A 26981-nucleotide genomic window follows, 5' to 3' on the forward strand; every position below is an offset into this window, starting at 1 on the left:
GGTGAGCGTGGTTATCCTGGCAGCAATGGTCCCGCTGGTGCCGCTGGTGCTCCAGGTCCTCATGGTTCAGCTGGTCCTTCTGGAAAGCCTGGAAATCGTGGTGAACCTGTAAGATAAGACTTTAATTTCTCATATTACTTAAAACACTTGCTAGTCCATAAAACAGATCTTAACCATGGAACGCTTACTGCTCACTTGTCCTGGCAACACGTAGATACACGGGGCACTGAGTTTTTCCATTTATATGATGTTATAGCTTACATGTATTTTTTGTGCGTGTTTCAGGGTCCCGTTGGTGTTACTGGTCCTGTTGGTCCTGCTGGTGCAAGAGGTCTTGCTGTATGTAATTTTTTTTTAATCTCTCAGCAAAAAAATTTAAGTAGGAAATGAAAATGTATGCTTCATTGCTCATTAAGGACCCAATCTTTGGCGATAGAGTCCTGAGAGGAGCATTATGGATTTGAAAATATTTATATACCTAGAATTGTTCAAATCTACGTCTGTATCTCCCTCCCCTGGGACTGATCCACACTCCGTTGAGCAGATTCCACATGTGTTAATAGAATCTATATGCAAGTTTCACGACAAGAATATGACATGCTGTAGACTACTTATAATTCATTTTCGTGTCAGTTAACTATGTCTAGAAAATGTTTCAAAACATTCCATTTTATGTTTCTTTTTTTCTTTTGTTGTGTGTTTCTTCTCCAGGGCCCACAAGGCCCACGTGGTGAGAAAGGTGTACCAGGTGATAAAGGACCTAGGGGCATGCCTGGTCTTAAGGGACACAATGGATTGCAGGGTCTGCCTGGAATTGCTGTGAGTAAACATTTGTAATAATTTAGAATGGGGAGCACAATGGAAATAAATAAAATTACCACAATGTATAAAGATTCATATGTGCAACTCAGTAGGCTGACACCACCTCGCAAATCTTTCAAAGGCTGTGAAATATGCCTAGATAGTTTAGTGTTTGTTGCCGTCCACATAAAATATCAATTTTTAAAAGGCCTCTACAACTATTCCTATGAATGTCATACGGCACTCTTGAAACATAGAGACACAATTTTAGAGATTGGTTTTGAAATGTGACCAACATTATATTTAAAACCATATTCATTTATTATAATACAATATTTACCCGTTTCTGTTACAATGTTGTAATACTTTAGCACAGAAAAATGCAAGATCCTCGTATAGATTGTATTCTCTTTAAAAATGTGACATTCCTTTTAAGAATTTTGACCTTTAAATAAAAAACTCTTTTATTTATATAGAGGAATGTTACTGTCTTAAAACATCTTCCTTAGATTCCAGTTGATTGTTTGGTGCCTTTCCCTCCCCATGCACCCAAGAACAACTACTTTTAACTCTTACTGTACTTCACTAAGGAGGCAGGATCAATACCAGCTTCCCATTCTCAGAGCTCCAAGCCTTGGGGAATGGCTGACCAGTATCATATTAATATAACTGTGTATCAGTGTTTTTAATCCTGGTGTGATTTTTCTTTTTTCCAATAGGGCCACCATGGAGATCAAGGTGCTCCTGGTTCCACTGGCCCTGCTGGTCCAAGGGTATGGGAATTTAAGTGAATACTCTCTATTCATTTGAAACATGGAAAGGGCAAGTAACCCTCTCCAATGCCTCTGATGTTTTAAAAATATATTCCTATTTCTCTTGTATTGTTTACGTTCATTAAGAAGTTGTTGTTCTGTTGTAGGGTCCTGCTGGTCCTACTGGTCCTCATGGTAAAGATGGTCGCAATGGACATCCTGGTCCTATTGGACCTGCTGGAGTGCGTGGTTCTCAGGGTAGCCAAGGTCCTAGTGTAAGTTTGATTTTTTTTTTTTTTTTGGTGATAAATTAAGGGCACAAGCTGAAACCATCACTTAATAGCCTCAGTGGTTGCCGGGGGCAGGGGAGTAGGAGTTAAGATGAGAAAATGGAAGAGATTTCTATGTTACTTTTTTCTCAAACAGGAGCAGACTTTTTATTTCACATTCTAACATGTTTCCCTACAAAATTAAGATTTGTTACAGGATAGCATTAAAGACAGCTACAGTACAACTACTTATGGGGGCCTATAGATGAAAGCACAGAATTAGGATTCTGAAGAGCTGAGTCCTAGTCTTGGTTCTGCCATTGACATGTTTTGTGACCTTGGGCAAGTCACTTAATCTTTTTGTGCCTTGGTTTCCCCAGCTGTAAAATAGGGATAACTATATTGGTCTTAATTTGGAAAGCCCTTTGAAACCCTCAGATTAAGAGCACTGTATACATGAAAAGTGATATCATGGTTATTATTATTATTCCTATTCCATAGTCTGACTGTGTCTGATTCTGGACCTCACATTTCTGGTGTTCCATTCAAACATTTAAAGTAAATAGTCACGTAAATTAAATATGGGCCTAAGATGAGAAGACTGAACCAGCTGTTCATTTAAGTTCTCACTCTTTATATGAGAATACCAACCTTAGACCTAATTGCAGAGTCCTTATCCAAGTTGATGACCGCTTACTGCTTGTAGCCAGTGAGTAATACACAAAGATGATGCAGTGGCCCTAAATCTTGCATCTGTTACCCTTTTCCCCAGCAATACCCATCACAAAGCAGTCCCCTACCAGCCATTTGAGACTAGAGCTGAGGATCCTGTGCCTTAGAGTAGGGCTATTCACGCAAGTAAGTATTGGATGTAGCGTGCATATCAGTGCAGTGCCCAGACTTACATAATGAGATACTCTTTGTCTTCTGACATTGAACCTCTTTAGGGTCCACCTGGTCCACCTGGTCACCCTGGCCCACCTGGCCCCAATGGTGGTGGATATGAAATCGGCTATGATGCTGAATACTACCGAGCTGATCAGCCATCTCTCAGACCTAAGGACTATGAAGTTGATGCCACTCTGAAATCATTGAACAACCAAATTGAGACCCTCCTGACCCCAGAAGGCTCCAGGAAGAACCCAGCCCGCACCTGTCGTGACTTAAGACTCAGTCACCCAGAATGGACCAGTGGTACGTTAATGTTAGATGGATGCCTCTTCTGATTCGCTGGTTGTGTTCAGCTTAGTAGCATTCTTTCAGTGTGGTTTCCTGATTGACTATGGCCTGATGTCAGCAATTTTATTCTTTATGGCTGAAATGTACCCCTGTGCTGAGAACCAGCACAAGGCATATACACTTTAAGTCTTCTTAAGCCCAATTAGTGGTATTGAAGTGGTGTATAGTACTTGGGCTGGCCATTGACCAGAGGGTAAATTTAACTCTTAATACTCTGGACAGGCAGTGGATATTATTAAACTAATAAATCATCAATGAAACAATAACTCCTACCTGTACTGACAGCACAATTACACAAGCTCACCCTGAAGAGTTTCCCTTCATTTTCACTGTGGTGCAATCCCCACCACAAAATCAATATGATAATAATCTATGCTCAGCATTCGAAAGTAATGCAGTGTCACACATTAGCAATATTCAAATACAGATTTCTTGTGATTTGCAGGTTGCCACTGTAATATTGTACACAACTGTAGTATCTATGTTATCCCTCTGGGTATTTATGCCATGTCCATTACCATAGTAGCTGAGTGCCTGCATGAGGCTGAATGCATTATTAGTGACCGGGTTGCTTGGGTTTTTTTTTTATGACAGGTTTCTATTGGATTGATCCCAACCAGGGGTGCATCATGGATGCCATCAGAGTGTACTGTGACTTCTCCACTGGTGAGACTTGCATCAATGCTAATCCAGAAACCATCCCTACTAAGAACTGGTATGTCAACAAGAACCCCAGGGACAAGAAGCATGTGTGGTTTGGCGAAACTATCAATGGTGGTACACAGGTGAGTGGCCAAACAGTGCAAACTCGAGTGAATTTGTTTCCTACAGTGCTGTCTAAAGAGTTGCCTGCACAGTAACCCTTTGCAAAAGCACAGACTAATGAAAACACTTTCCTAGTGGAGGGACAGGAGGGAATGCACTAGACTTTCATCTTTGGAGAGCAGAATTCAAAGTTTGGTTTTGGTCACAATTGCAAAATGGGTTTGTTGGAATCATCCTAGTTTCCCTTTGAGAACATTATATACTCACAACACAGTTTATCACAACTTAACATGTTTACTAGTTACTGCTCAATGGAAGCCTGGAATTGGTATATCAGGCATGTTCCAAGTCAGTATGGGGATACAGGCGCAGAATAGGAATACGTATCAAAAATCCATGTAGGACTTTTCTTACATTTTTGCAAACTTTATAATTTGCAGTCAATTTATCTTTAACATGTTGCTCTGACTTATATTGGACACGCTTGGGAAGACGTTTACAATATAAACACGTCAGTGGATTCTTCCTAAAGTTATGACATTGTAACTCTTCGCACTGCCATAATTAAAGAAGAGAGATGCCACGAGCGTGTGGATGTTTTCATTTGTAATTTCCAGTAATATAATGAAAAAAACAGACACACAACCCCCAACTGTAAATAATTCCATTTGTTCAGTTACATAGATCTAATTAGGTTATTTTTTAACTGAGTAGTTTTTTAGCCTTGTGGTGAAATCTCAAAGTGCTCAAGATCACAACCCCCTGAATTCCATGGTTTTCACATTCCTGTAGCATCGCTGTTCACTTCAGACACACACACACACACATCCTGTGAGCATATTATATCCCATTACAGTTCAACAAATATTTCATTTAGAGTTCTTCCCTCCTGTTTTTAGTTTGAATACAACGAGGAAGGTGTGACCTCCAAGGACATGGCCACCCAACTTGCCTTCATGCGTCTGCTGGCCAACCATGCCTCCCAGAACATCACCTACCACTGCAAGAACAGCATTGCATACATGGATGAGGAAACCGGCAACCTTAAGAAGGCTGTTATACTGCAGGGATCCAATGATGTTGAACTACGAGCTGAAGGCAACAGCAGGTTCACTTTCAGTGTTCTTATGGATGGCTGCTCTGTAAGTACTACTGGAAGCGTGGTTTCCTGTTTACTGTAGTGGTAGAGTTGGATATTGATAAAGAGCTAGTTTACCAATCTCCTCTACAGGACATTAGTCATTAAAGTTCATATTGTGTCAAAGATAGTTAGTCTCTACTGCTGAATCCTACCACCCTCTCAATAGGTGTGCACAGGCCAAAACACCAATATATCCCACTTTCACTATACAGGGGAGCCGGAAGATGGAGAGCACATTATAGGCATTTCACCCCTCTACATACCAAAGAGAAAGCTGCATGCAGCTGTCTAACCCAGAGCACGGAGGGAATGATGTGCAAATGGGAGAAGTGGCAAAAGTCCACACATGCAGCATATCCAGTAGTCCAAAATCCTACACTTGCTACTCCTCCTTATCCTGCCTAGCCACTGGAAAGCATCTCCATACTATCTGCTTCAGGAAGAAGCTGAGAATCCTGTTCTTCAACCCTTCATTCAGTTCGTGGAGCTTAATGACCAATGACTGTGGCAGTGTCCTCTCTCTGAGGATTTGATCTCTAGTGCATATATTACTATATTAAAGACAGAACACAGAATCTCCTACTCTGGGTGATCAGATAGCTGATACATTAAGTTAAAAGATTAAAATAAATGTTTGTTTCTTTTTATGAAAGATCTGTAGTTCGGCATCTAACTGATGACCTGTGCTAGCAAAATTGGTTGTAACAGATTTCAGAAGATATTAAATTCACTGGAAGAAATGTTGGTACCATAAACAGCACAATAATTCTTCTAACTATCACTATTATTGTCTTACAGAGAAAGACCAATGAATGGGGCAAAACAATCATTGAATACAGAACGAATAAGCCATCTCGCTTGCCCATCCTTGACATTGCACCTTTGGACATTGGTGGCGCTGACCAAGAATTCGGTTTGGACATTGGCCCAGTCTGTTTCAAATGAATGAACTCAAACTAACTTAAAACCAAAAAAAAAAAAATCTCTCTTTGCCATTTCTTTTTTTATACTGAAAGCTGACTCCTTCCATTTCTTCTGTTCATCTACTTGCTTAAACTCTGGGCAAAAGAGAAGGAGAAGGATTGATTGGAGCGTTGTGCAATGCAATTTAATACAGCCCCAAAAGGACTCAGAAGTCTTTCAAGATTTTAACACCTTGTTTTGGGAAATGTCAGCCTTTGTAAAAAAACAAAATAAAAAATAATGAAAGTTTGCACCACTTGTGGCCTTTGAATATCTTCCACAGAGGAAGTTTAAAACCACAACTTCCAAAGGTTTAAACTACCTCATACACTTAAAGCCAAGTGTGATCCACATTCACAGTAGGTACTTCTCCATATGATCTGAGGTGCTTTTAGTCCCATTCGTAATACAAAGGTGCTAATTTCAGTATGACAGAGGATCTTTCCAATACTTGAACTTTGATGGTGCTAGCAGCATTTGAAATAACACTTTTCTGTATTAAGTTGTATTGTTTCTTTGAAATTTGTCTCAAAATTTTAGTCAGAATGTCCCATCTTACCCCCAGATTAAGCATGTGGATCATTTCTCTCCCCTCGCCCCATCTTCATCCTCTCCTCCAAATTCAGGTGCTCATGCTTTTAAATCTCATATTCATCCTCTACGATGGGTAAAAAGAAAGCATCATTTCTCAAAAAAAAATTGTACCTATTTTGTATATGTGAGATGTTTAAATAAATTGTGAAAAAATTGAAATAAAGCATGTCCAGTGTTCCAAAAGAAAACATTGAATGAGTAAAGTTCCTTGCTTAAGTGCATCAATAGATATTTGTACCCAGTATCTGCATTGTTAATTACCTGGCTTCTTAAAGCAAAAAAAAAAAAAAAAAATTAAAAAAAAAAGCAAGATACAGCACTTCTGCTAAAATATCTGGCTACATCCAGGCCCATATTTGATTGTTCTGAATTATTTGTTTGCTAAATACACTAAAACATTCATTGAAAGCCTTCTTGAGTACAGTTAATAGTGTAGCAATAACACAATGTAATGTATTAAGCGCCAATTAATGCTCACCTTTTTTCTATAAACTATAAATGTGATATAACCCAGGGTCTGTCCTTCTTTGCTAATTCTTTGATTACATTAGTTAGACAAGAGTGGGAATATGCAATCAGATCCAACATTAGATCTAGGAAAAAAAATAATATTTTCTTTACTCCAGATAGCAAAATACGTAATTGTTTGATCATGCACAACCCGCCCAAATGTGAAATGAAATGGCATTTTAAATTATTTTATCTCTGCGTGCACGCATGCACACACACACACACACAGTCTTTTCTGCTCTTTCTGGCATTTAGTCTAAGCAGTGAGAAAGTCGTTCTTCTGAACTAAGCATGCAATACATTTACATAGTTTCATTTGTCTGTCTTTGCCTGTTTGTTGCAATGAGATATTTATTTGCTGTATTTCAAGACCATATGGAAATAGCTTATTGATATGTTTGTCTACTCAACTCTTCAGTTCACCTCTCTGTTTTGTAAAGTCTACAGACAATTTGGCAGCACTAGGCATCCTGGTGTGACGCTATTGATAATAAGCAATAATGGATTGTTGCCTTTCTTAAAATATTAAAGAGATTCATGGCCACATGCCACCTGGGGTGGAGTGGGTGCAAAAAGTACAGAGGGAGCACGGGGATCTGCATCCCGCCCACTCTCTGTATCTGACAGCACCAGCAAGATTGGATTCTTGCTTAGTACTGATGAAGGAAAAAGACAGAGGACCCAGTTTCCCTGGTTCCAAAGGGCCATTGTTTCCTGGCTGGTGACAATCTGTTGAATCTGCTATTGGTAGGAGCTTTGACTTTCTTGAATACATATGCAGAAGTGAAACCAGGGAACTATTTAAAAAATTGTTCTCTGTATTATTAGAGGATGTTTTGGTAAGGAGGATGTTTTGGTAAGCACTAACAGTACCTTCAGCACCATACAAGACACAAGAGATGCTACAGTCCCTACTAGGGTGACCAAACAGCAAATATGAAAAATCAGGACAGGGTAGGGGGTAATAGGAGCCTATATAAGAAAAAGATCCAAACAGCTGGACTGTCCCTATAAAATCAGGACATCTGGTCACCCTAGTCCCTACCCCAAGGAATTTACTGTCTTTGTCTTTACATAGCTGGACTGAAATTCTGACTGGATTAGGATTTCTGGGTGTCTGAGATTAGGATGGCATTTCAGAGACAGACAGCAGCATAGAACACATAAGGACAACCAGAGGAGATAAAGCAAGTGGTGAGATGGGCTTTGCTAACAGATATTGTGTGAAGGTAGATTTGCAGAAAGTTTACAGACCAAAGCTCTCTGTAACCAGAGTGGAAGTACCATCGGAGAGGTGACACGCCTCTCTGAACAATCTGGAATCCAAAGAGAGAGACATCAAACTAGAAAGGGGTGATGAGGGGGAAGGGTGTAACCCCACAGTCTGATACCAAAAAAAGGAACCCCTTTCCAGCCTTGCTTCTGGACAGCTGAATAAGACTAAAGGCCCAATTTCAAAATGCGTTCTTTATGTGTCCACATTTTTACATGTCAACAAATGGAGCCCAAGTTCAGGCTGCTGAAATTATGGCCCTTTGAGTCTAAGGATTTGAGTAAACTGACTAAAGGGTCACTGCCAGTTTAAACTCTACTCAGTTTTAAAAATAGGTGAGAAGTAGTTTCACGTACTAATCCTGCCCCACAACCCACCAACCATTTTCTTATTTTAGCTCTACAATCATATTTTCCTATTTTAAAAAATATTTCCCCACTGATTATGAAATACAGTGTTTAAAACTGCAAATATTTTGGTGCTCACCTGGATCAGAGAGAGGCCAATTAGTTTCTAGAAAGATAGAAGTGAAAGGATCTCAATAGGGTATAAAATCTTTCCCATGTCTGAGCGCCCCTAGGTGCACCTAAGTACCTCCAGCATATCTGAAGACCTTAGGATGGCTGCAAAGGTGGCTGGTAGAATTAGGCACTGACCCTATTCATCTAATTAGTGTTTTGGGGAAGAGACCAACACTAGTTCAGCAATCATTTATGTGCTTAAAATATAGCAATTAAGGCTTGGGTTTTGAAAGTGGCATAAGAGAGTTGGGCACCCAATTCATATTATCTGTGAAATTATATTCTAGGCATATAATTGTTGAGCTGGTTCAGGACGGGATTAGTTTCTTGCTACTCCCCAGATATTAAGGAGCTGGATCGCATTAGTGCCTAACCCCACCAGGGTTCCTTGCAGACTCCCTAAAGTGGAGTTTCTAAAACCTAATCTAGTTTTTTCTTAGCTACTCAGACAGTTATGTGCCTGTAGTTTGGGTGAGAGCTCCTCACCCACATCCATGTTCCTATAGTCTTGTAAACTAAAACCTTGAATGCACCCATAATGCAACCCTTTAGCACCTTTGCACTTCTCCCTGTCACAGACTTTTGCAGACGTGAAATGTGACATTGGCAGGGGATTCTGCCTCAGACAAAAAAATTAGAAAACTAAGGGAAGAAGACCCCTATATATTTTAGACTCCACATTGGGGCCATGAGTGAGGGAGTAGTCCTATAGTGGGGAGGTTGGACAGGGTTGAGGCAAGAATCAAGATGAGGGTGGGCTGAAGAGGGTTGGTAGGGAGTCTGGGTTATACTGGGTTGAGGAAGTGTTGTGATTAGGTGTAGGCTGGAAAGAGGGAGGGTAAAGGAAAGTCTCAGGCCCTGGGCAGATTGGGGAAGGTTTGCATGAGTTGGTGCCATGAGGTTGGTAAGAGATGATGAGAGATCATGGGAGGGAATCTCAGGTGGTGGTGCAATCCAGGGTAGGGGAGAGGCAGGACAATGGGGGCATCCAGGAGTAAGAAGGCAGTGCTTAGCCCTGTTTAAGATAAGGAGCTGAAGATACCACCAGAGGCTGAGAGAGCTAATGGTTAGAGCCTCTTCTCCTCCCATGGAGCTCAGTGTTCCATAGGATAAAGCTGGAAAGGGAAGATATGTTTAGTTTTCTTCATCTGTCTTTTCTGGCTTGTATAACCCAGTACTTTTATGTTGATTAGGTGGAGACCTCAACTTCCTCCCCTCCTCCTCAAAAGAGAATTTAAAGCCCTTCTTCATGGCAGGCTTGTCGAACCCAAACATTTCATGCAGATGACAGAAGAAGAGAAAAGAATGCCCCTTTCCCCTTTACTTCTGGTTGAAATAGCTCACATAACTTGTAGACACTTAAAAGTAGGAGGGAAACTACAAAAGACAGCTGCTACCCACTCAGCTGGCTTTTGGCTTCTCGCCTATTCCAAGTAACCTATCACATTGCACCCTCTGCTGCTGGTATGCTAGAACACATACAATTTTCATTTAACCAACCCTGTGATGCACCAATGGTAACCTCTAAAAAAAATAAAAACTTATTTTGAGATCGTGTGCATTACACATGGAAATAGCATTAGGGAAAATATTTACAAAACAGACTCTATGAGGTACAGCCACACTATTCACAATTGACAACCACACATGGGAGTTATACAGATCATCCCAAATGAGTGCTGATAAAACCTTTCTCCACCATCAGGTATTCACCACATACTTTGCAGAAGAAAGTAACTTTCCTCTGAGTTATACTTTTTAAGACAAGTGAAATTAATAGGCAGCAGATTTAAAACAAACATAAGGAACCTCAAGAGAGATGGATCTAGAATGGCTGTTAAAAAAGGTCACTGAAAATCATCATCAGCAAGCTACCCTGCAGCAACAACAGCAGCAGCAGATGAAGGGACTTAGTCAAGCACCAACAGGAGTAGTAACAGAACCTGGTACAGCAGATGCTGGCTGTGCTCCACCTTCAAGGAGCAACCAGCGTGGTGGCAAACACTAACCCCACCCCGCCAGCACAATGCCTATCCCAGTGAAACTGGCCAAGATGGGCCCAGACGATGACCCTGAGGTGTCCCTCACTACTTCTGAGTGGGCAGCATCTGCCACAGGATGAGCCCTGGAAAACTGGGCTGTGCAAGTGGCACTCCATTTGTTGGGACCAGCTCAAACTGCCTACTAGAAACTTGGCTATGTGTAGGTAAAAAAGTCAATCCTCAACTATTTAGACATCACTGAGGAGCCCCACCCGTGGCAGTTCCAGGAGGTGTGCCCTTCAAGTGCATGCCCATGGATGGTAGCCCAGAAGTTAAAAGATCACTGCTGGCTGTGGTTGAAGCCAGAGTCCCAGATGGATGTACAGGTGGCAGAGCTCAAACTTACAGAACAAGTCACCCAGATTCTACTAGTGGGAGGACAGGCCTGGTGTCAAGGCATCATCCTGAGACCCTGAAGAATGTCATGAGTCTTATGGAGCCCTACCTAGCCTCCTGCAACACCCCGAGATGCCTGGCGGGGGGCAGTTACTGAGAGACAGGGAGACAGGCCAAGAGCAGTGTCATGGGATACAAGGCCTGACTTGGTCCCACAAGGACCCCTGATGGCAAAGAAGAAGCCAGGTCCCCACTCCAGGGCAGTGAGGAAGGACAGCAGCTTGGCAGAACTCTCTTCTACTTTTAAAGGGCCTGCAATCCCACATGGTAGAACCTATGGTGAAGCCTCAGAGAAGTCAGACTAACAGAGCAACAGCTTGCCATGCCACACCGCGACATCTGTACCATCCAGCAGGAAATGCTTCTCCTGTGGACAGGCAGGCCAATTCTGTAGGGACTATCCCTATATGGAATATGACTTTGCAGAATCTAGGGCCCATAAGAAAAGCCCTGCCAAACTAATAGTCCCAGTGTGGGTGAAGGGAAAGAAAATAATAGGGCTGGTGGACTCGAGATGTAATCAGACCCTGATCCACCGGCAGCTCAAAGATCTGAGTAAGGACACAGAGGGAACAATATTCCTCCAGTGTGTCCCTGGAGACATAAAACTCACAAATTTACCCCTGGGGACAGATGCAAGTGCAGCTGAGGGTGGGGGAGCATTCAGCAAGTATGTGGGTGGATTCAGCAGCTGGGCTGGCCTACCCGGTTATACTGAGCAGGGACTGGAAATGACTCAGTGAGGTCCTGACAGGGCAAGTTAAATCTCAACCTTGGGACCGAAGTCCCTCCTCCATGGAATGGGTTGGGGTGAGCAAAGTTGATGATCCTGGTGAGGGACCATCTAGCCAAAAGGCTCAACCCACATCCCTATAGACCCTACCAAACTCTCAACTCAAAGCAGAGCCCTATAATGCCCATGCAGATATCCTCGCCCGAGACACCAATTTTGTGAGGGAACAACAGGAAGAGCCCACACTCTCCCACAAATATGAACAATTAGCTGTAGTAGACAGGGAAGTTGTAAACCCCCCGAGAGAGAAACAATAGCCCCACTTTGAATTACAGGGAGAACGACTTTATCACATAGAACGAGTAAAACAGACTGGGGAAACTGGGGCCCAGCTGCTAGTTCCCAAAATGTATATGCAGGAGATACTCCACTTGGCCCATGAGGTTCCCTGTGCAGGGCATCTAGGAAGGGAGAAAACCTTTGATCTCCTTGCAGCCCACTTTTACTGGCCTGGAGTGTTCCAAGATGTCACAGATTACTGCGTTTCTTGGTCAGATTGCCAGGTCTCAGGAATTAAATAGGCACTTCTCATTCCACTATTCCTAGTAGAACCCCCTTTTGAGAGGACAAGATTGTTCTAGTCAGCCCCATGAAAAAGAGTTCAGCAGGTCATCAATATTTTTAGTGATGGTAGATTACGCAACACGTTACCCAGAAGCCATCCCCTGCAATTGACCAACACGAGCACAATAGAAAACAAGTTAATGAAAATCTTTGCCAGAGAGGACTTCCATGGGAAATCTTAATGGACCAGTGGCCCAGCCTTATATCCAACCTAACGCATGACTTATGTGGCCTCTTGAAGATAGACAAGTTAAAAACATTGGTCTACCATCTGCAGACTGATGACTTGCTGGAATATTTTAACAAAAACCTCAATAGGATACTAAGGGCATTCATCACCGCAGATCCCAAATGCTCGGATCAACTATTGCCCCCAATACTGTTTTGCCACCTGGAAGGTTCCCCAAGCATCCACAAGTTTCTCCCCTTTCAAGAGGCTAACAGCCTAGAGGTATCCTCAATTTGTTGTGGGAGTCTTGGGAAAGTCAAGTGCCACAAGCAGAAAACCTAGTTCAATATGTCCTCCAGTTACATGAGCGACTTAAAAGTTGGGGGCCTTCACCTGTGAGACCCTACAGGCGTCGAAAAATGCCAGACAACAGCCTACAACTGAGGAGCATGGTTACAAGTGTTCGAGGTAGGGCAACAGTTCTCAAACTTTAGCAACCCGAGGAACTCCATTTTGTTTTTCAAATTTTTGGGGACCCCCAAGCTCCCCTGCTCAGCTCTTGCCTCGCCCCCTTCCCTGAGGCCACACCCCCATTCTCTCCCCTCCCTCCGTTGCTTGCTCTCCCCCATCCTCACTAACTTTCACTGAGCTGGGACGGGGGTTGGGGTGCAGGCTCTGGGAGGGAGTCTGGATGGGGGTGCAGAGGGATGTGCTGGCAGCTTCTGGGAGCTGCATAGACCCAGGATCCCTGCTCCTCCCCCTCCCTCCCAGTGCATCCTTCATGCTGGGGAATAGCTGTTCCCCAGCATGAAGGAGGCACTGGGAAGGAAGGGGAAGAGTTGAGGGATGAGTGAGGAATTGATCAGTGGGGCCCGTAGACCCTCTGGAGTACTCTTGGGGATCCCCAGGAATCCACAGACCCCAGTTTGAGAAACACCAAGTTAGGGGATCAAATTCTACTATTGTTACCAAGCATGGCATCCAAGTTATTGACCCAATGGCAAGGGCCTTTCAAAGGTGCGGTGAAGGGTAGGCCCCATCAATTATAAGGTCTGACATCCCGAGAAGAGAAAGGGCACCCAATTTTACCATGACAACTTAAGGCCTGGTGTGACAGGGAAGCCTTCCTGATCACTCTCCTTGCCACCAACTCTGAACTAGGACCTCAGATTTCAACAGCACAGATGTATGACACTTCCAAGTTGAGGGAGATGCTTGGGGTTGAACAAAAGGTCCAGATGGAGCAGCTGATACAAATGTTCCCTCAAATATTCTCCCATCCTTCTTGGGCATATATACCTAACATACCCCACATTGAGACCGACCCTGGGCAGATGGTGAAAGAGAGCCCTTGGCCCCACTCAAGAAGATGTTGAACACTGTCAGGACCAAACTAAGCCATGATAGACCTGGATGTGGTGGTGGAGTCCCACGGTGAATAGCAAAGCCTCATCCCAAAGCACAATGGCACAATGAGGTTTTGCACTGACTTCCTCAAGGTCAATGGGATCTCCAAGTTTGACGCATACCCCACACCGCAGGCGGACAAGCTACTGGAACAGCTTGGTGCAGCCAGTACCCGTCTACAATTGACCTTACAAAAGGGTATTGGCAGATCCCCTCAAGTCCAGAAACCAAGGAAAAGACTACATTTGCCAAACCTTTTAGACAGTACCATTTTCTAACAATGTCATCTGGGCTGCATGGGGGGCACAGCAATCATTCAATGGACTGGGTACGCCTTCCACATGGACACTATGCCACCACTTATTTGTATGATATAGTCATATATAGCCCAGACTGGGGGCCGGGGCAGCCACGTCACCATGATGCTACAGTCAATTGCTGAAGCCAGCCTGACTGCCAACCCAGCCAAGTTTAGATCTGGAAATACTGAAACCATGTACCTGTGAATATTCGGTGGGAGGTGGGCGTATACACCCACTTGTGGACAAACTATAGGCCCTGACCAACTACCCCTGGCCAAAAAAAAGTGAGAAAATTTTGGGGGTTGGCTGGATACTACAGATGCTTCATGCCTAACTTGATCATCCTTGCAGTCCCCCTTAAGAACTTGACAAGAGATGAGAAACCTTGGAAAGTTCAGTGGTCAGATGAGTGTGATGCGGTCTTTAAAATGCTGAAAGTGCCATAACCCGGTGCTCTTCAGCCTAGAATTCTCAAAGAAGTTTGTACTTCAGACAGATGCATCAGACATGGGAGGTGGGGCGGGGCTCTCCCAGACCTTTAAGGGAGCGGACCACCTCATACGGTACTTAAGTTGACAGTTGTTCCTGCATGCAAGAGCCTAATCCCTAACAGAAAAAAAAAAGCCATAGCTGTGAAATGGACCATAGACGCCTTGTACTATTACCTGGTAGGGAACCGCTTTTCGCTCATTACTGACCGGGCATCCCTCAGATGGCTACATACGATGAAGGACATGACCGTAAGGATCATGTACTGGCCCTCCGGCCATACAAATTCCAGGTGCTTCTTTGGGCGAGCCAGGCTCATGCTAATGCCAATTTCTTTTCTCAGAGTACGGACACTATAATGGATGAAGAGAACAGGCACATCTTGGATAAATGAGCTGCAACTATACTATGCTTCTTGTATGGAATCACTTCTTCTAAAATTAAGTAGTTGGATCTTATTGTATTAGACAGCCATAGATAATCCACAAAACAGGTCACATCTCCTAAAGAGATACAATTTACAATTATGATAAACATTTAATAAAATAGTGCTTATGTATATGAGGTCTTAAATTGGACGCCTCGAATTTAAGACATCATATAACTAAGCACTACAGTCATTCATTAGTTAAAATGCATTGCAACTTTCTGAAGTAGGAAAGAAATGTGTTTCCTCATTTTATAGATAAGGAAACTAACTCACAGAGAAGTTACTGCAGTGCTTGAAGGTAGGAAGGCATCCAGATTCATATTGAGGCAAATAAGTGAGGTGGCTTTCAGAAGTGGTGATTACCCATCCAAGCTGTGGGTACTCAGTATATCTCAGGTCAGGCCATCTACCTACTGTAGGTGGCTAAGCACAGATTTATGTACTTGATTTTATTTTTAGGTACCAAAGTTTGATACTTTGGGCTCTAATTACATGAGCTGTTCTTGTATAAAGATACATGCTGTGAAAGTACTAAGACCTTTCCCATCTTAAGGACTTATATGGAATGTAAACAATAAACTGTAGACTATAAATAGGTAAGCCGTAGAGCTGGTTGGAACATATTTAATGAAGCTGAATTTTTTTCATGGAAACATATCAGTTCAGATGAAAAATTGTGCCTGATTCAGAGTAACCTGGGATGAAAAACTCTGAGAGCAAGGATTTAAACCTGGATCTCCTCCACTCCAGGTGAAGACCTTAAGTATTGGGGGGGAAGAACGGACAGATTGACATGTGTGCACACACACACACAAACACAACCCTCCATCTCTCCCTGATTCAAAAACAGAAACAGACATTTTGACATAATTCTGTTTTTGTGAAAATGTTCTAAGAGTTTTGTTTTCACTCCAGTGTGGAAAAACTACAAATCTGAAAACCTCGGAAGCTGCCACAAAATGGAATTACCGTCTTCTAGTGAAAAGGAAGTCACAATCCTCTCACAATTACATTAAATGTATGTAATTGTCCATTTGAAAACAAACTTTTAGAGACCATTGATTGACAAAATTTCCTTTCATTCAAATAGTGGGGAAAGCAACAGTCCTGGCAGTACAAACACACTTCCACTACAGTGCACTGAAAAGTACTATTAGTATTTTTAATTTTTGTTTTGTTGTAGAGCTTAGCGGTCAGGATCCTATAGAAGTCACTTTTCCGAGTAGCTATTTAATTCAATTAACATTATTAAGGGCTGACATTTGAAATGAAATTGTAAGGGCTGTGTACAGAATTAGAACAATGAAATAGAAATAAATATCCACTTAATATTGAATAAACTAGTTCCCTTGGAAATGTTTAATGATCAAAAGCGAGCCATAAGTCACATTTTCAATTTTGATAGAAACATAGAATTCATTTTGAACTTAGATGACTGATACTTGTGCCAGCAAATGACCATAGATTTTATGTAACGTTCCTTCATAAATCACAAATACAATCTATGTTGCAATCTCATGCAGAAAAATCCTCCACAGAAACAGGATTAAGTAAACTTTGCATAGGGTTGTCATAAATTACTCCTGTTGCTAGGAAATTGCTAATTTTAGGAAATCAGTCACTATAGTTGCAATACAAAAAAAAAATAAAATCTTGTACTCTACTCCTGGTTTCAAACTCTTCAATTAAATTCTTAATAAATAGATCTTATCAGCCAACACACAATCACAGAAATGCAACAATATAACAAATGTTAACATCTAAATTCACTTTCAGATACAAGGGTTTGCATTCCGACAATTACTCTAGGGTCCTTATGTTAACCATTAAACATATGTTACCCATCCCACCACACCTTTTGTTATTTTTCAGGCTATAGAAATGGTTTTTTGGCTTGAAATGAAATATATAAATCTTGTATATAGCTTATTTTGCATAATTAGTAAAACAGAGCGGCTTTATTACATCACTGTAGACCAGTGGCTCTGGCCCAATTAGCACAGAGCTGTGGCCCAGCTGCATGCTAAAAAAAACTAGTTTTGCCAGGGTACTGCAGCACACTCAGGTTTTAGGTGGAGCTCTACTCACTCCAGGAGGGGACTCAGGGCTAGGAGAGAGGGTTGGGGTGTGGGGTGAGGGCTGTGGGGCTGAGGATGAGGGGTTCATGATGCAGGGGGCTCAGGGCTAGGATGTGGGGTGAGGGTTGTGGGGCTGAGGATGAGGGGTTCATGATGCGGGGGGGGGCTCAGGGCTGGGGCAGAGAATCAAGGTGCAGGGGGATGAGGGTTGGGGCTGAGGATGAGGGGTTCATGCTGCGGGGGAGCTCAGGGCTGGGGTAGAGAATCAGGATGAGGTGGGATGAAGGTTGGGGCTAAGGATGAGGGGGTCATGCTGCAGGGGGGCTCAGAGCTGGAGGCAGAGGATTAGGGTGCGTGGGGATGAGGGCTCTGGCTGGGGCTGGGGGATGAGGGGTTCGTGATGCAGGAGGGGGCTCATGGCTATGGCAGAGGTTTGGGATGTGGGGTGAGGGCTGTGGGACTCATGATGTGGGGGGGTTCAGGGCTGAAGCAGAGGATTAGGGTGCGGGGGGATGAGGGCTCTGGCTGGGGATGAGGGTTTCATGATGTGGGGGGGCTCAGGGCTGGGGCAGAGGATTAGGGTGCGGGGGGATGACAGCTCTGGTTGGGGCTGAGGATGAGGGGTTCATGATGCAAGAGGGGGCTCAGGGCTGGGGCAGAGGATCAGGGTGCGGGGGGATGAGGGCTCTGGCTGAGGCTGAGGGGTTTGGGGCATTGGGAAGGCTCAGGGCGAGGGAGGAAACACAGGGTAAAGGCAGCCTGCCTTGCCAATAGCGGTTGGCAGGCACTAGGACCCTGGGGCAGCAGACAGCAGTTCTGCCGGGAGTCCAAGCAGGCAGGGGAGAGACCTGCGCTGCTCTCTGTTGGGTAGGGACGCGGCGGAGGGTGGGGGACACGTGGGGGGGGGCAGGTGGCAGACAGGGGCTGGGACCTGCTCCAGACAAGGACGCAGAGGGGTAGGGAGACCCGCGGGGGCCGGGGCCGATCCAGGCAGGGGCGGGGGAGCGATCCAGCTCAAATATTGCTGGAGCAGGGCACCCGGCCCTGAATATTCCTGGAGCCCGGGCACCGCAAACGTATATAACCCGCCGCCTATGGGCATGCGTGCCATAGGTTGCCTACTCCTGATCTAGTTAGTAGAGGAAAAGCAATGCTAAGAATGAGCATTTACGAACCAAAAGCTCAGTTTTGTCTTATTAGAGGGTCTGTCATACTCCTCAGCATTGGTAAGTTTACTTAGCAAATAGAGAAATAAGGTACTAAGTTTATAGAAATTGGAGTGTTTCTTCTAATCAATAGTAATTCACTTCTGGAGTCAGTCTCTTGGTGTATCTGGCAGATTGTGTCCATCCTGCTTGATATGAGTTACAACTTTTTATATCATGTTTGTGACTCTAATTCTTAGGTGTGGTATAGTGATGCTACATGACAGTAAGACTGGTTGCAACAAAGAGCTGCCTGTTGTAAATGGGATTTTATGCAAACCTACAACTACTCACTGGTGGCAGCTCGCACAACAAAAGTATAAGATGGAAGCAGTGAACACTTTTTTTGCCAACCAATATCCCTGTAAAAACAGGAACAGATATTTTTCTTCAATCCATATAATGTTTCAATCCCAGACATACAAATTATCCTAACGAGCACTTGATGGCGTGGCTGATGTGATTAGGTCCTTTGATGGTGTCATCAGCCATGCCATCAGGGGCTTGTTCACCTGCACATCTACCAATGTGATATATGCCATCATATGCCAGTAATGCCCTTCTGCTATGTACATTGGCCAAACCGGACGTCTCTATGCAAAAGAATAAATGGACACAAATCTAACATCAGGAATCATAACATTCAAAAACCAGTGGGAGAACACTTCAACCTCTCTAACCTCTCAGTGACAGACTTGAAGGTGGCAATTTTGCAACAAAAAAACTTCAAAAACAGACTCCAAAGAGAGACTGCAGAACTCGAATTAATATGCAAATTAGATACAATTAACTTAGGTTTAAACAGAGACTGGGGGCTTGTCTACATCACAAAGTTGCAGCGCTGGTGAGGGGGTTACAGCACTGCAACTTAGGAGGTGTACACATCTGCAGGGCATCACCAGCGCTGCAACTCCCTGTTTGCAGCGCTGGCCGTACTCCCGTTTTGTCTCGAGTGCAGAGGATCCAGTGCTGGTGATCCAGCGCTGGTAATCAAGTGTAGACACTTACCAGCGCTTTTCTTGACCTCCGTGGAATAAGCAGGTATCCCAGCATACCTGAGGAAGCCTCTCTGGTAATCAAGCAGGTCTCCTTCCCCGCGGTTTGCAGGGGTGTTCGGGGAACGCGAGAGCAAACCGCGGGGAAGCAGGTCTCCTTCCCCGGTTTGCTCTCGTGTTCCCCGAACCCCCGTGCAAGCAGGTCTCCTTCCCCGGTTTGCTCTCGCGTTCCCCGAACCCCCGAGCAAGCAGGTCTCCTTCCCTGCGGTTTGCAGGGGGGTTCGGGGAACGCAAGAGCAAACCGCGGGGAAGCAGGTCTCCTTCCCCGGTTTGCTCTCGCGTTCCCCGAACCCCCGTGCAAGCAGGTCTCCTTCCCCAGTTTGCTCTCGCGTTCCCCGAACCCCCGAGCAAGCAGGTCTCCTTCCCCGCGGTTTGCAGGGGGGTTCGGGGAACGCGAGAGCAAACCGCGGGGAAGGAGACCTGCTTGCTCGGGGGTTCGGGGAACACTGGAGCAAACCGGGGAAGGAGACCTGCTTCCCCGCGGTTTGCTCTCGCGTTCCCCGAACCCCCCTTGAAGCCGCCCAACAGCGCTGCAGTGTGGCCACATCTAACACCACTTGCAGCGCTGGTTGCTGTAAGTGTGGCCACTCTGCAGCGCATACAGCTGTAACAACCAGCGCTGCAAAATTGTAGTTGTAGACATACCCTGGGAATGGTTGGGTCATTACACTAATTGAATCTATTTCCCTATGTTAAGTTCTCCTCACACCTTCTATGGGTCATCTCGATTAGCAATTCAAAGGTTTTTTTTCTCCTGCTGATGATAGCTCATCTCAATTGATTGGACTCTTACAGTTGGTATGCGTACTTCCATCTTTTCGTGTTCTTTGTATGTATAAATATCTTCTGTCTGTGTGTTCCATTCTATGCATCAGAAGAAGTGAGCTGTAGCCCATGAAAGCTTATGCTGAAATAAATTTGTTAGTCTCTAAAGTGCCACAAGTACTCCTGTTCTTTTTGCAGATAAAGACTAACATGGCTGCTACTCTGAAACCAATAAATAACTGGTTTGCATGACAGAAAGACAACAATTGTATATTGCCTCAATAAATAAGTCACCCCAAAATGATGTACTGAGCTGGGTAAACCCCTCATCTCCACGTGAACAGACAGAAGAACACTTACAGATTTTCCTCTGAAAACTCATACATGGTTTCCTGGGGACTTCCAGGATGGCCTGCTGAGACAGTGACCTGAAACAGCCCTTGATCTGTGAGATAAATGAACGCTTTCTGCTATGCCAGAGTTACTATGTATAGCAATAATAACTTCATATTCTTATTGTCCACCCAGTGATATTTAGTAAGAAGGTGTAACTCTGTTTAGCTACCTCTTTATTTTGGACTACAAGCTGTCAGGAACAGTAGCCCCAATAATGTCACAGCAAACCTTGTGGCTGAACTTTGTGACTCTGTCCTCACCCACAACTATTTCACATTTGGGGACAATGTATACCTTCAAGTCAGTGGCACTGCTATGGGTACCCGCATGGCCCCACAGTGTGCCAACATTTTTATGGCTGACGTAGAACAACGCTTCCTCAACTCTCATCCTCTAATAACCCTACTCTACTTGCACTAAATTGATGACATCTTCATCATATGGACCCATAGGAAGAAGGCCCTTGAGGAATTCCACCATGATTTCCACAGTTTCCATCCCACCATCAACCTCAGCCTGGACCTGTTCACACAAGAGGTCCACTTCCTGGACACTACAGTGCTAATAAGCGATGGTCACATAAACACCATCCTATACCGGAAACCTACTGATCGCTATACTTATCTACATGCTTCCAGCTTTCATCCAGACCACATCACATGATCCATTATCTACAGCTAAGCTCTAAGATACAACCATATTTGCTCCAATCCCTCAGACAGAGACAAACACCTACAAGATCTCTATCAAGCATTCTTAAAACTACAATACCCACCCACTGAAGTGAAGAAACAGATTGACAGAACCAGAAGAATACCCAGAAGTCACCTACTCCAGGACAACCCCAACAAAGAAAGTAACAGAACGCCACTAGCCATCACCTTCAGCCCCCAACTAAAACCTCTCCAGCACATCATCAAGGATCTACAACCTATCCTGAAGGACAATCTGTCACTCTCACAGATCTTGGGAGACAGGCCAGTCCTTACTTACAGACAGCCCCCCAACCTGAAGCAAATACTCACCAGCAACCACGCACCATACAACAAAAACTCTAACCCAGGAACCTATCCTTGCAACAAAACCCGTTACCAACTGTCCACATGTCTATTCAAGGGACACCATCGTAGGACCTAATCACATCAGCCACACTATCAGGGGCTCGTTCACCTGCACATCTAACAATGCGATATATGCCATCATGTGCCAGCAATGCCCCTTTGCCATGTACATTGGCCAAACCGGACAGTCTCTAGGCAAAAGAATAAACGGACACAAATCAGACGTCAAGAATTATAACATTCAAAAATCAGTTGGAGAACACTTCAACCTCCCTGGTCACTCAATTACAGACCTAAAAGTCACAATTCTCCAACAAAAAAACTTCAAAAGCAGACTCCAACAAAAAAATGGAGAATTGGAATTAATTTGCAAACTGGACACCATTAAACTAGGCTTGAATAAAGACTGGGACTGGATGGGTCATTACACAAAGTAAAAACTATTTTCCCATGCTAGTTTTCCCCCTCCTGTTACTGACACCTTCTTGTCAACTCTTGAAATTGGGCCATCCTGATTATTACTACAAAAGTTTTTTTTTCTCCTGCTGATAATAGCCCACCTTAATTGATTAGTCTTGTTATAGTTGATAAGGCAACACCGATTTTTTCATGTTCTCTGTGTATATATAGATCTTCCTACTGTATTTTCCACTGCATGCAGCTCATGAAGTGGGTTTTAGCCTACGAAAGCTTATGCCTAATTAAATTTGTTAGTCTCTAAGGTCCACAAGTACTCCTCATTCTTTTTGCTGATACAGACTAACAGGGCGACCATTCTGAAATCTTTATTTTCTGCCTTTCTCTCTGTTATCTACACCATGACAGAGTTATCTGATTTCATTTAAGATAACTGGAATTAGCTGTTGAGACTGTTAAGCAGGGTAGTTGCTACTGGGACATACCAGAGGAAAGGACTGTGATCTCTCTTTATTTCAGAGGAGTTACGAGTAGAGTAATTGCTTCAGTATCTGGATCTCAATCCAACTCCCACTGAAGCCCATAGAAATATTCCCATTCAGCGGGCGTTAGACTGTGCCTCTGGTAAGGACATAGGGATTTCAATTCCTCCTTTTTCCCAAACCCAAAGAGTGCCTAAAGGGAGCTGGTGACTGCCAATGGGGGGACAGAGTACCAAGTTCCCAGAATATTGTTAAGTCTTGTTAGAGTGTGTGTGATTAGAATCCAAAGAGTATGCATCAATGGCCTTTGGAAAAGGTTTATAATGACCTACTATTGTTACTGATGCTTAGCAATATTGAACAGGTAAGCTCTCTAAAATATTCCAAATCACATTGACCAGATCCTCAGTTGGTGTAAATCACGGTAGCACTATTGAAGTCAATGGAAGTAGGTATATTTACACCAGAGGAGGATCTAACCCCCTCTCTAGAGCTAAGCAAATAGAGGAAGCTGCTACTGAGGACGGCACTTGTCCGATTCCTGAGAACTGCTGGCTAGTAATGAAATAGCTGCTCCCCTTTGAGCTTTGTTACCATCTCACACTGCAATAGGCAATTTACTGTAAGACAACTATCCTTGACTTTATACATAATGACACTTACCTCCTCAGAGGGAAACGTTTCAGCTGTCTTAGCTATAGACTTTGATCCAGCATAAGTACAAGCCACTATTCTTTCACATTATTCAACATTGTCTATCCCTTTCCATTGAATTCATACCCAACACACAAGTCAAGATAGTTAAACTGCATGACACCGTTCTGCATCTTCTAGTAATAAGATTTTGATTTCTGGGGTCCCAGAAACATAAATTTGCCTGGAGACCTCTTTAAAGAGAGAAGTTAGGGTTTTCCAAAACTAAACAATGCTTTCAGGCCTGTAGTTAATTTCTAATTGCCTGCCTTGGGTATGTGTGAAAGCCCATATTGTTATTGATGATGACTAAGGCTGCGAGTCTGTCTCAGAGGTCACAGATTCCATTACTTTCAGGGACTTCTGCATCAGCCGCTGCTGGGGCAGTCTCGGGCCACCGTGCCCCTCCTCCGCAAGAGCAGCAGGAGTGAGAGTGTTGGAAGGGGCTCAGGGCTGAGGCAGAGGGTCACGGCACAGGAGGGGATGGGGGCTCTGGGCAGTACTTACCCCTGAAACACCCAGTATGTCCGGCTCCTAGACAGAGGCATGGCCAGGCAGTCTGCTCCCGCAGCTCCCATCCTACAAATTGCCAACATCCTATGTCACAAGATACAAAGTAAATATCTTTAAATCAAACTCTGAGTTCTCAAGCAGCATTTTTCTTATTGTGCCTATCTGTAAATTTTGATTGTTATCAATGGAAATTTTTTTTTGTCAGTTTGTGTGCATAGGGTGAAAACAACACTTACTGACCAAAACCTAATCTGCCAAGCCTAAAATTAACCTATGCCATTTAGGCCACACAACACCTCTTAGTTTCAATTTTTATTTTTAATTTTAGCTATCTGTGTCTTTAGATCTGTTTATGAGTTTCAGCAAAATGAATTGATAGTAGGTGAGGAAATGATCCTTGCTCTGAGTGTGCGTGTGTGTGCGTGACTGAAAGCACCCCTGTATTCACATCCTACATAGTATTCTAGTAAGTTTTGTACAAAATATGCTTTATGAAGTATCATTTGAAAACTAGTAACTCACTGGTCAATAATATCATGTGAAATGTTTGTAGCAACATTTTATGTAAAACATAAGCTAAAATTAGGTCCGAAATGTGTTTACCAGACAAGTCTGGATAAACCAGTTTCTGAAAGACAAAGGACAAGCTGATTCCTCTAGCCAGCTGTCATCAAAGTTGGATGAACAATCACATGTCAAATAGCCATTCTTTGGCAAGGAAGTGGGGCAAAAACAAACATCAGTATTTTAGCAAGAAACATGGAAACTCTTCCATCAGGAACCTCTTTGTTTACTTCTCAGGAAAATGTATTTGAAAGGGAGACTAGCTTATAAAGTGAGCAGCAAAAACACCCCAAAGGAAGCAGCTACTTGACTTTCGGAGAGATACTGACCTGAAATTTGGTCAGCCCTATCGCTGTGCGCATGTGGTAGGAATTTTATTTTGAACCAAGTTTAGTTTAAGTGATAGGACTAGAAAGCGTTTGATTTTTTTCTCTCATAATCATTTTTTAACTTTAATGCCTTGCACTTGTACTGACTTAAAATCTCTTTGTAGTTAAATAAACTTATTTTAGTCTTTAATCAGACTACGCCATTCAACTTTGGGTAACTTCAATTAAAGCAGCAAACAGCTGAATATTGGTCCCTTACAGGGGCAATGGACCTAAACTACATGAACTGCCCAGGAGAGTGCTGCCACTGTAGAACACGTGGTTTTTTTGAGGGGGCAAATTAGGACTGAGAGTGTGTTGGGAGCACCCTGCCCCTGGTAACCAGGCATGGTGGACATCACCTCTGGCTGCAGCTATCTGTAGACACTCAGGGTGTGCTGGACATGCTGTTTGGGAGGGCCCAACCCAGTTTAGGTGCTCCAGCGTGAGGAACCTGACATTGCAAGGAAGAAGGTGGTGCCATAACTCCTCACTGGCCCCACTTGCACAAGGGGATGTCCTAGTGTGTGTCCATGACTAACATCTTATGTTCCTAAAAGCTCATACTTCAGGGTTTCAGCCAACCACCAGCAGGGGTCAGGAACAGATTCGTCCCCCTACCCCATCATCCCTCCCTGTGTTTTCTAGGTATTTTTTGCTGTCCTTCCTTTGATGCATCAGGGATGGCTGTGACTGGAGATGAGATGGGACATGGGCAGCCAGGGTTTTGAGGAGGCAATGAGCATTTTCTCTCTCTCAGGTGCTGGCTGGTTCTTGCTTACCTGCTCAGGGTCTAAATGATTGTCATATGTGGGGTCAGGAATACATTTTCCCCCAAGTCAGATTGGCAGTGACCGTGTTTTTTTTTTTTTGCCTTTCTCTGCAGCATGTAGGTGTGGGTCACTAACTGGGATTATCTGGGTATATTTCACTTAATGATTTCCTTGCCATCAGTGGGCCAGGGAGGACACATGCACCTTGGCAATGCTGTAATGCTTTGGTCTCATTTCAGTTGCTGGGTTTATTGTGTGGATGCTGGGTAGTGTTGGTGCCCTGTGAGGTGGTCAAACTAGATTATTTGATGAGTCCTTCTGGCCTTAAACTCTATGACACTATGAGAGACTCCCCAGGGTCCCTGAAGGGCTTCAGTAGCTGCGCCCCAGCCTACCTGCCACAGGGCAGAGGATGTTAGCGACCCCCAATCCCAGGTGCGGTGCCTGCCTCGCTCCTGGGCAGGTGTGGAGCTCAGGAAGCGCCGTTTGGCCACCACCGAGCCCCGTTTGGCCCCGCCCCGTGCCCCAGAGCAGCTGCAGGGCCCCGCGGCCAGCGCGGGGCGGGGAAGGAAGCAACTGGCCGCTACCTGCAGCAGTGAAGCGGCGCTGCCAGGGGCAAAGGGCGGCGCCGCTGGGCTGGGCTTGGCGAGGGGCGTCCTCTCGCCGCCGCGGGGGTGTCGGGCACCGCTCCGCGGCGCTGCTGGCGCCGGCGGCGGCAGCAGCAGCAGCGGAGACTCCTCTCACCTTCCCCGCCGCCGGAGACCCAGTGCTGCCCCGCTGCGCCCGCCCGCTCCATCACACGCTGTTGTCATGGAGGAGCCAAGATGGCGGCCCTGGCCTACACCCTGGGCAAGCGGGAGATCAACCACTACTTCAGCGTGAGGAGCGCGAAGGCGCTGGCGCTGGGCGCCGTCCTGCTGCTCGCCGCCTGCCACGCCGCCTTCCGCCGCTACCGAGGTGAGGGGAGGACCCGGCGCCGGGAGCCCCGCGGGGGAGGAGCCCCGGGACACTGGGGAGCCGGGTTAAGGTCTGCGGGGGGAGCCGGGTCCCGCCGCAGCCCCGGGGGAGGCGGCCCCTGTGGATCGGTCCTGCCGGCGTAAGGCTCTGCGCTCCCAGCACCAGCCGCGGGACGGACCCGAGCCCCCCTGCGCAGATGGGCGCTCCAGGACCGGGGCAGGGTGGCTGGGTGCC

The 26981-nt window shown here is 44.7% G+C and overlaps 2 protein-coding genes and 1 long non-coding RNA gene across 9 annotated transcripts in view; 2 read left to right on the top strand and 1 right to left on the bottom strand.

The window, feature by feature from the left end:
- Positions 1 to 6714, top strand: part of COL1A2 (collagen type I alpha 2 chain) — a 50147-nt gene extending 43433 nt beyond the window's left edge. Inside the window, exons 44-52 of the mRNA XM_050941752.1 lie at positions 1 to 108; positions 286 to 339; positions 712 to 819; positions 1521 to 1574; positions 1721 to 1828; positions 2770 to 3016; positions 3656 to 3846; positions 4726 to 4968; positions 5766 to 6714. Coding sequence (XP_050797709.1) covers positions 1 to 108; positions 286 to 339; positions 712 to 819; positions 1521 to 1574; positions 1721 to 1828; positions 2770 to 3016; positions 3656 to 3846; positions 4726 to 4968; positions 5766 to 5912 — 1260 coding nt within the window. The 3' untranslated portion in view covers positions 5913 to 6714. The remainder of the gene's footprint in view (positions 109 to 285; positions 340 to 711; positions 820 to 1520; positions 1575 to 1720; positions 1829 to 2769; positions 3017 to 3655; positions 3847 to 4725; positions 4969 to 5765) is intronic.
- LOC127045570 (uncharacterized) lies at positions 35 to 26614 on the bottom strand. Its single transcript, XR_007772777.1, has 3 exons — positions 26535 to 26614; positions 24080 to 24169; positions 35 to 106 (listed from the first exon to the last, which is right to left on the bottom strand). It is a non-coding gene; the product is annotated as an uncharacterized LOC127045570 (long non-coding RNA).
- The window catches only part of CASD1 (CAS1 domain containing 1), a 509685-nt gene continuing 509116 nt past the window's right edge, over positions 26413 to 26981 (top strand). For 5 of the 7 annotated variants that reach the window (XR_007772766.1, XR_007772765.1, XM_050941706.1 and 2 more), the window contains exon 1: positions 26413 to 26747. Coding sequence is in view for 5 of the 7 variants with exons in the window: in XM_050941706.1 (XP_050797663.1) it covers positions 26615 to 26747 (133 nt within the window). In the remaining 2 variants the exon portion in view is untranslated. The remainder of the gene's footprint in view (positions 26748 to 26981) is intronic. The other 2 variants (XM_050941704.1, XM_050941703.1) reach the window with 2 other exon arrangements.

This window comes from Gopherus flavomarginatus, chromosome 2 (assembly GCF_025201925.1).
Source record: "Gopherus flavomarginatus isolate rGopFla2 chromosome 2, rGopFla2.mat.asm, whole genome shotgun sequence".
Classification (NCBI taxonomy): Eukaryota; Metazoa; Chordata; order Testudines; family Testudinidae; genus Gopherus; species Gopherus flavomarginatus.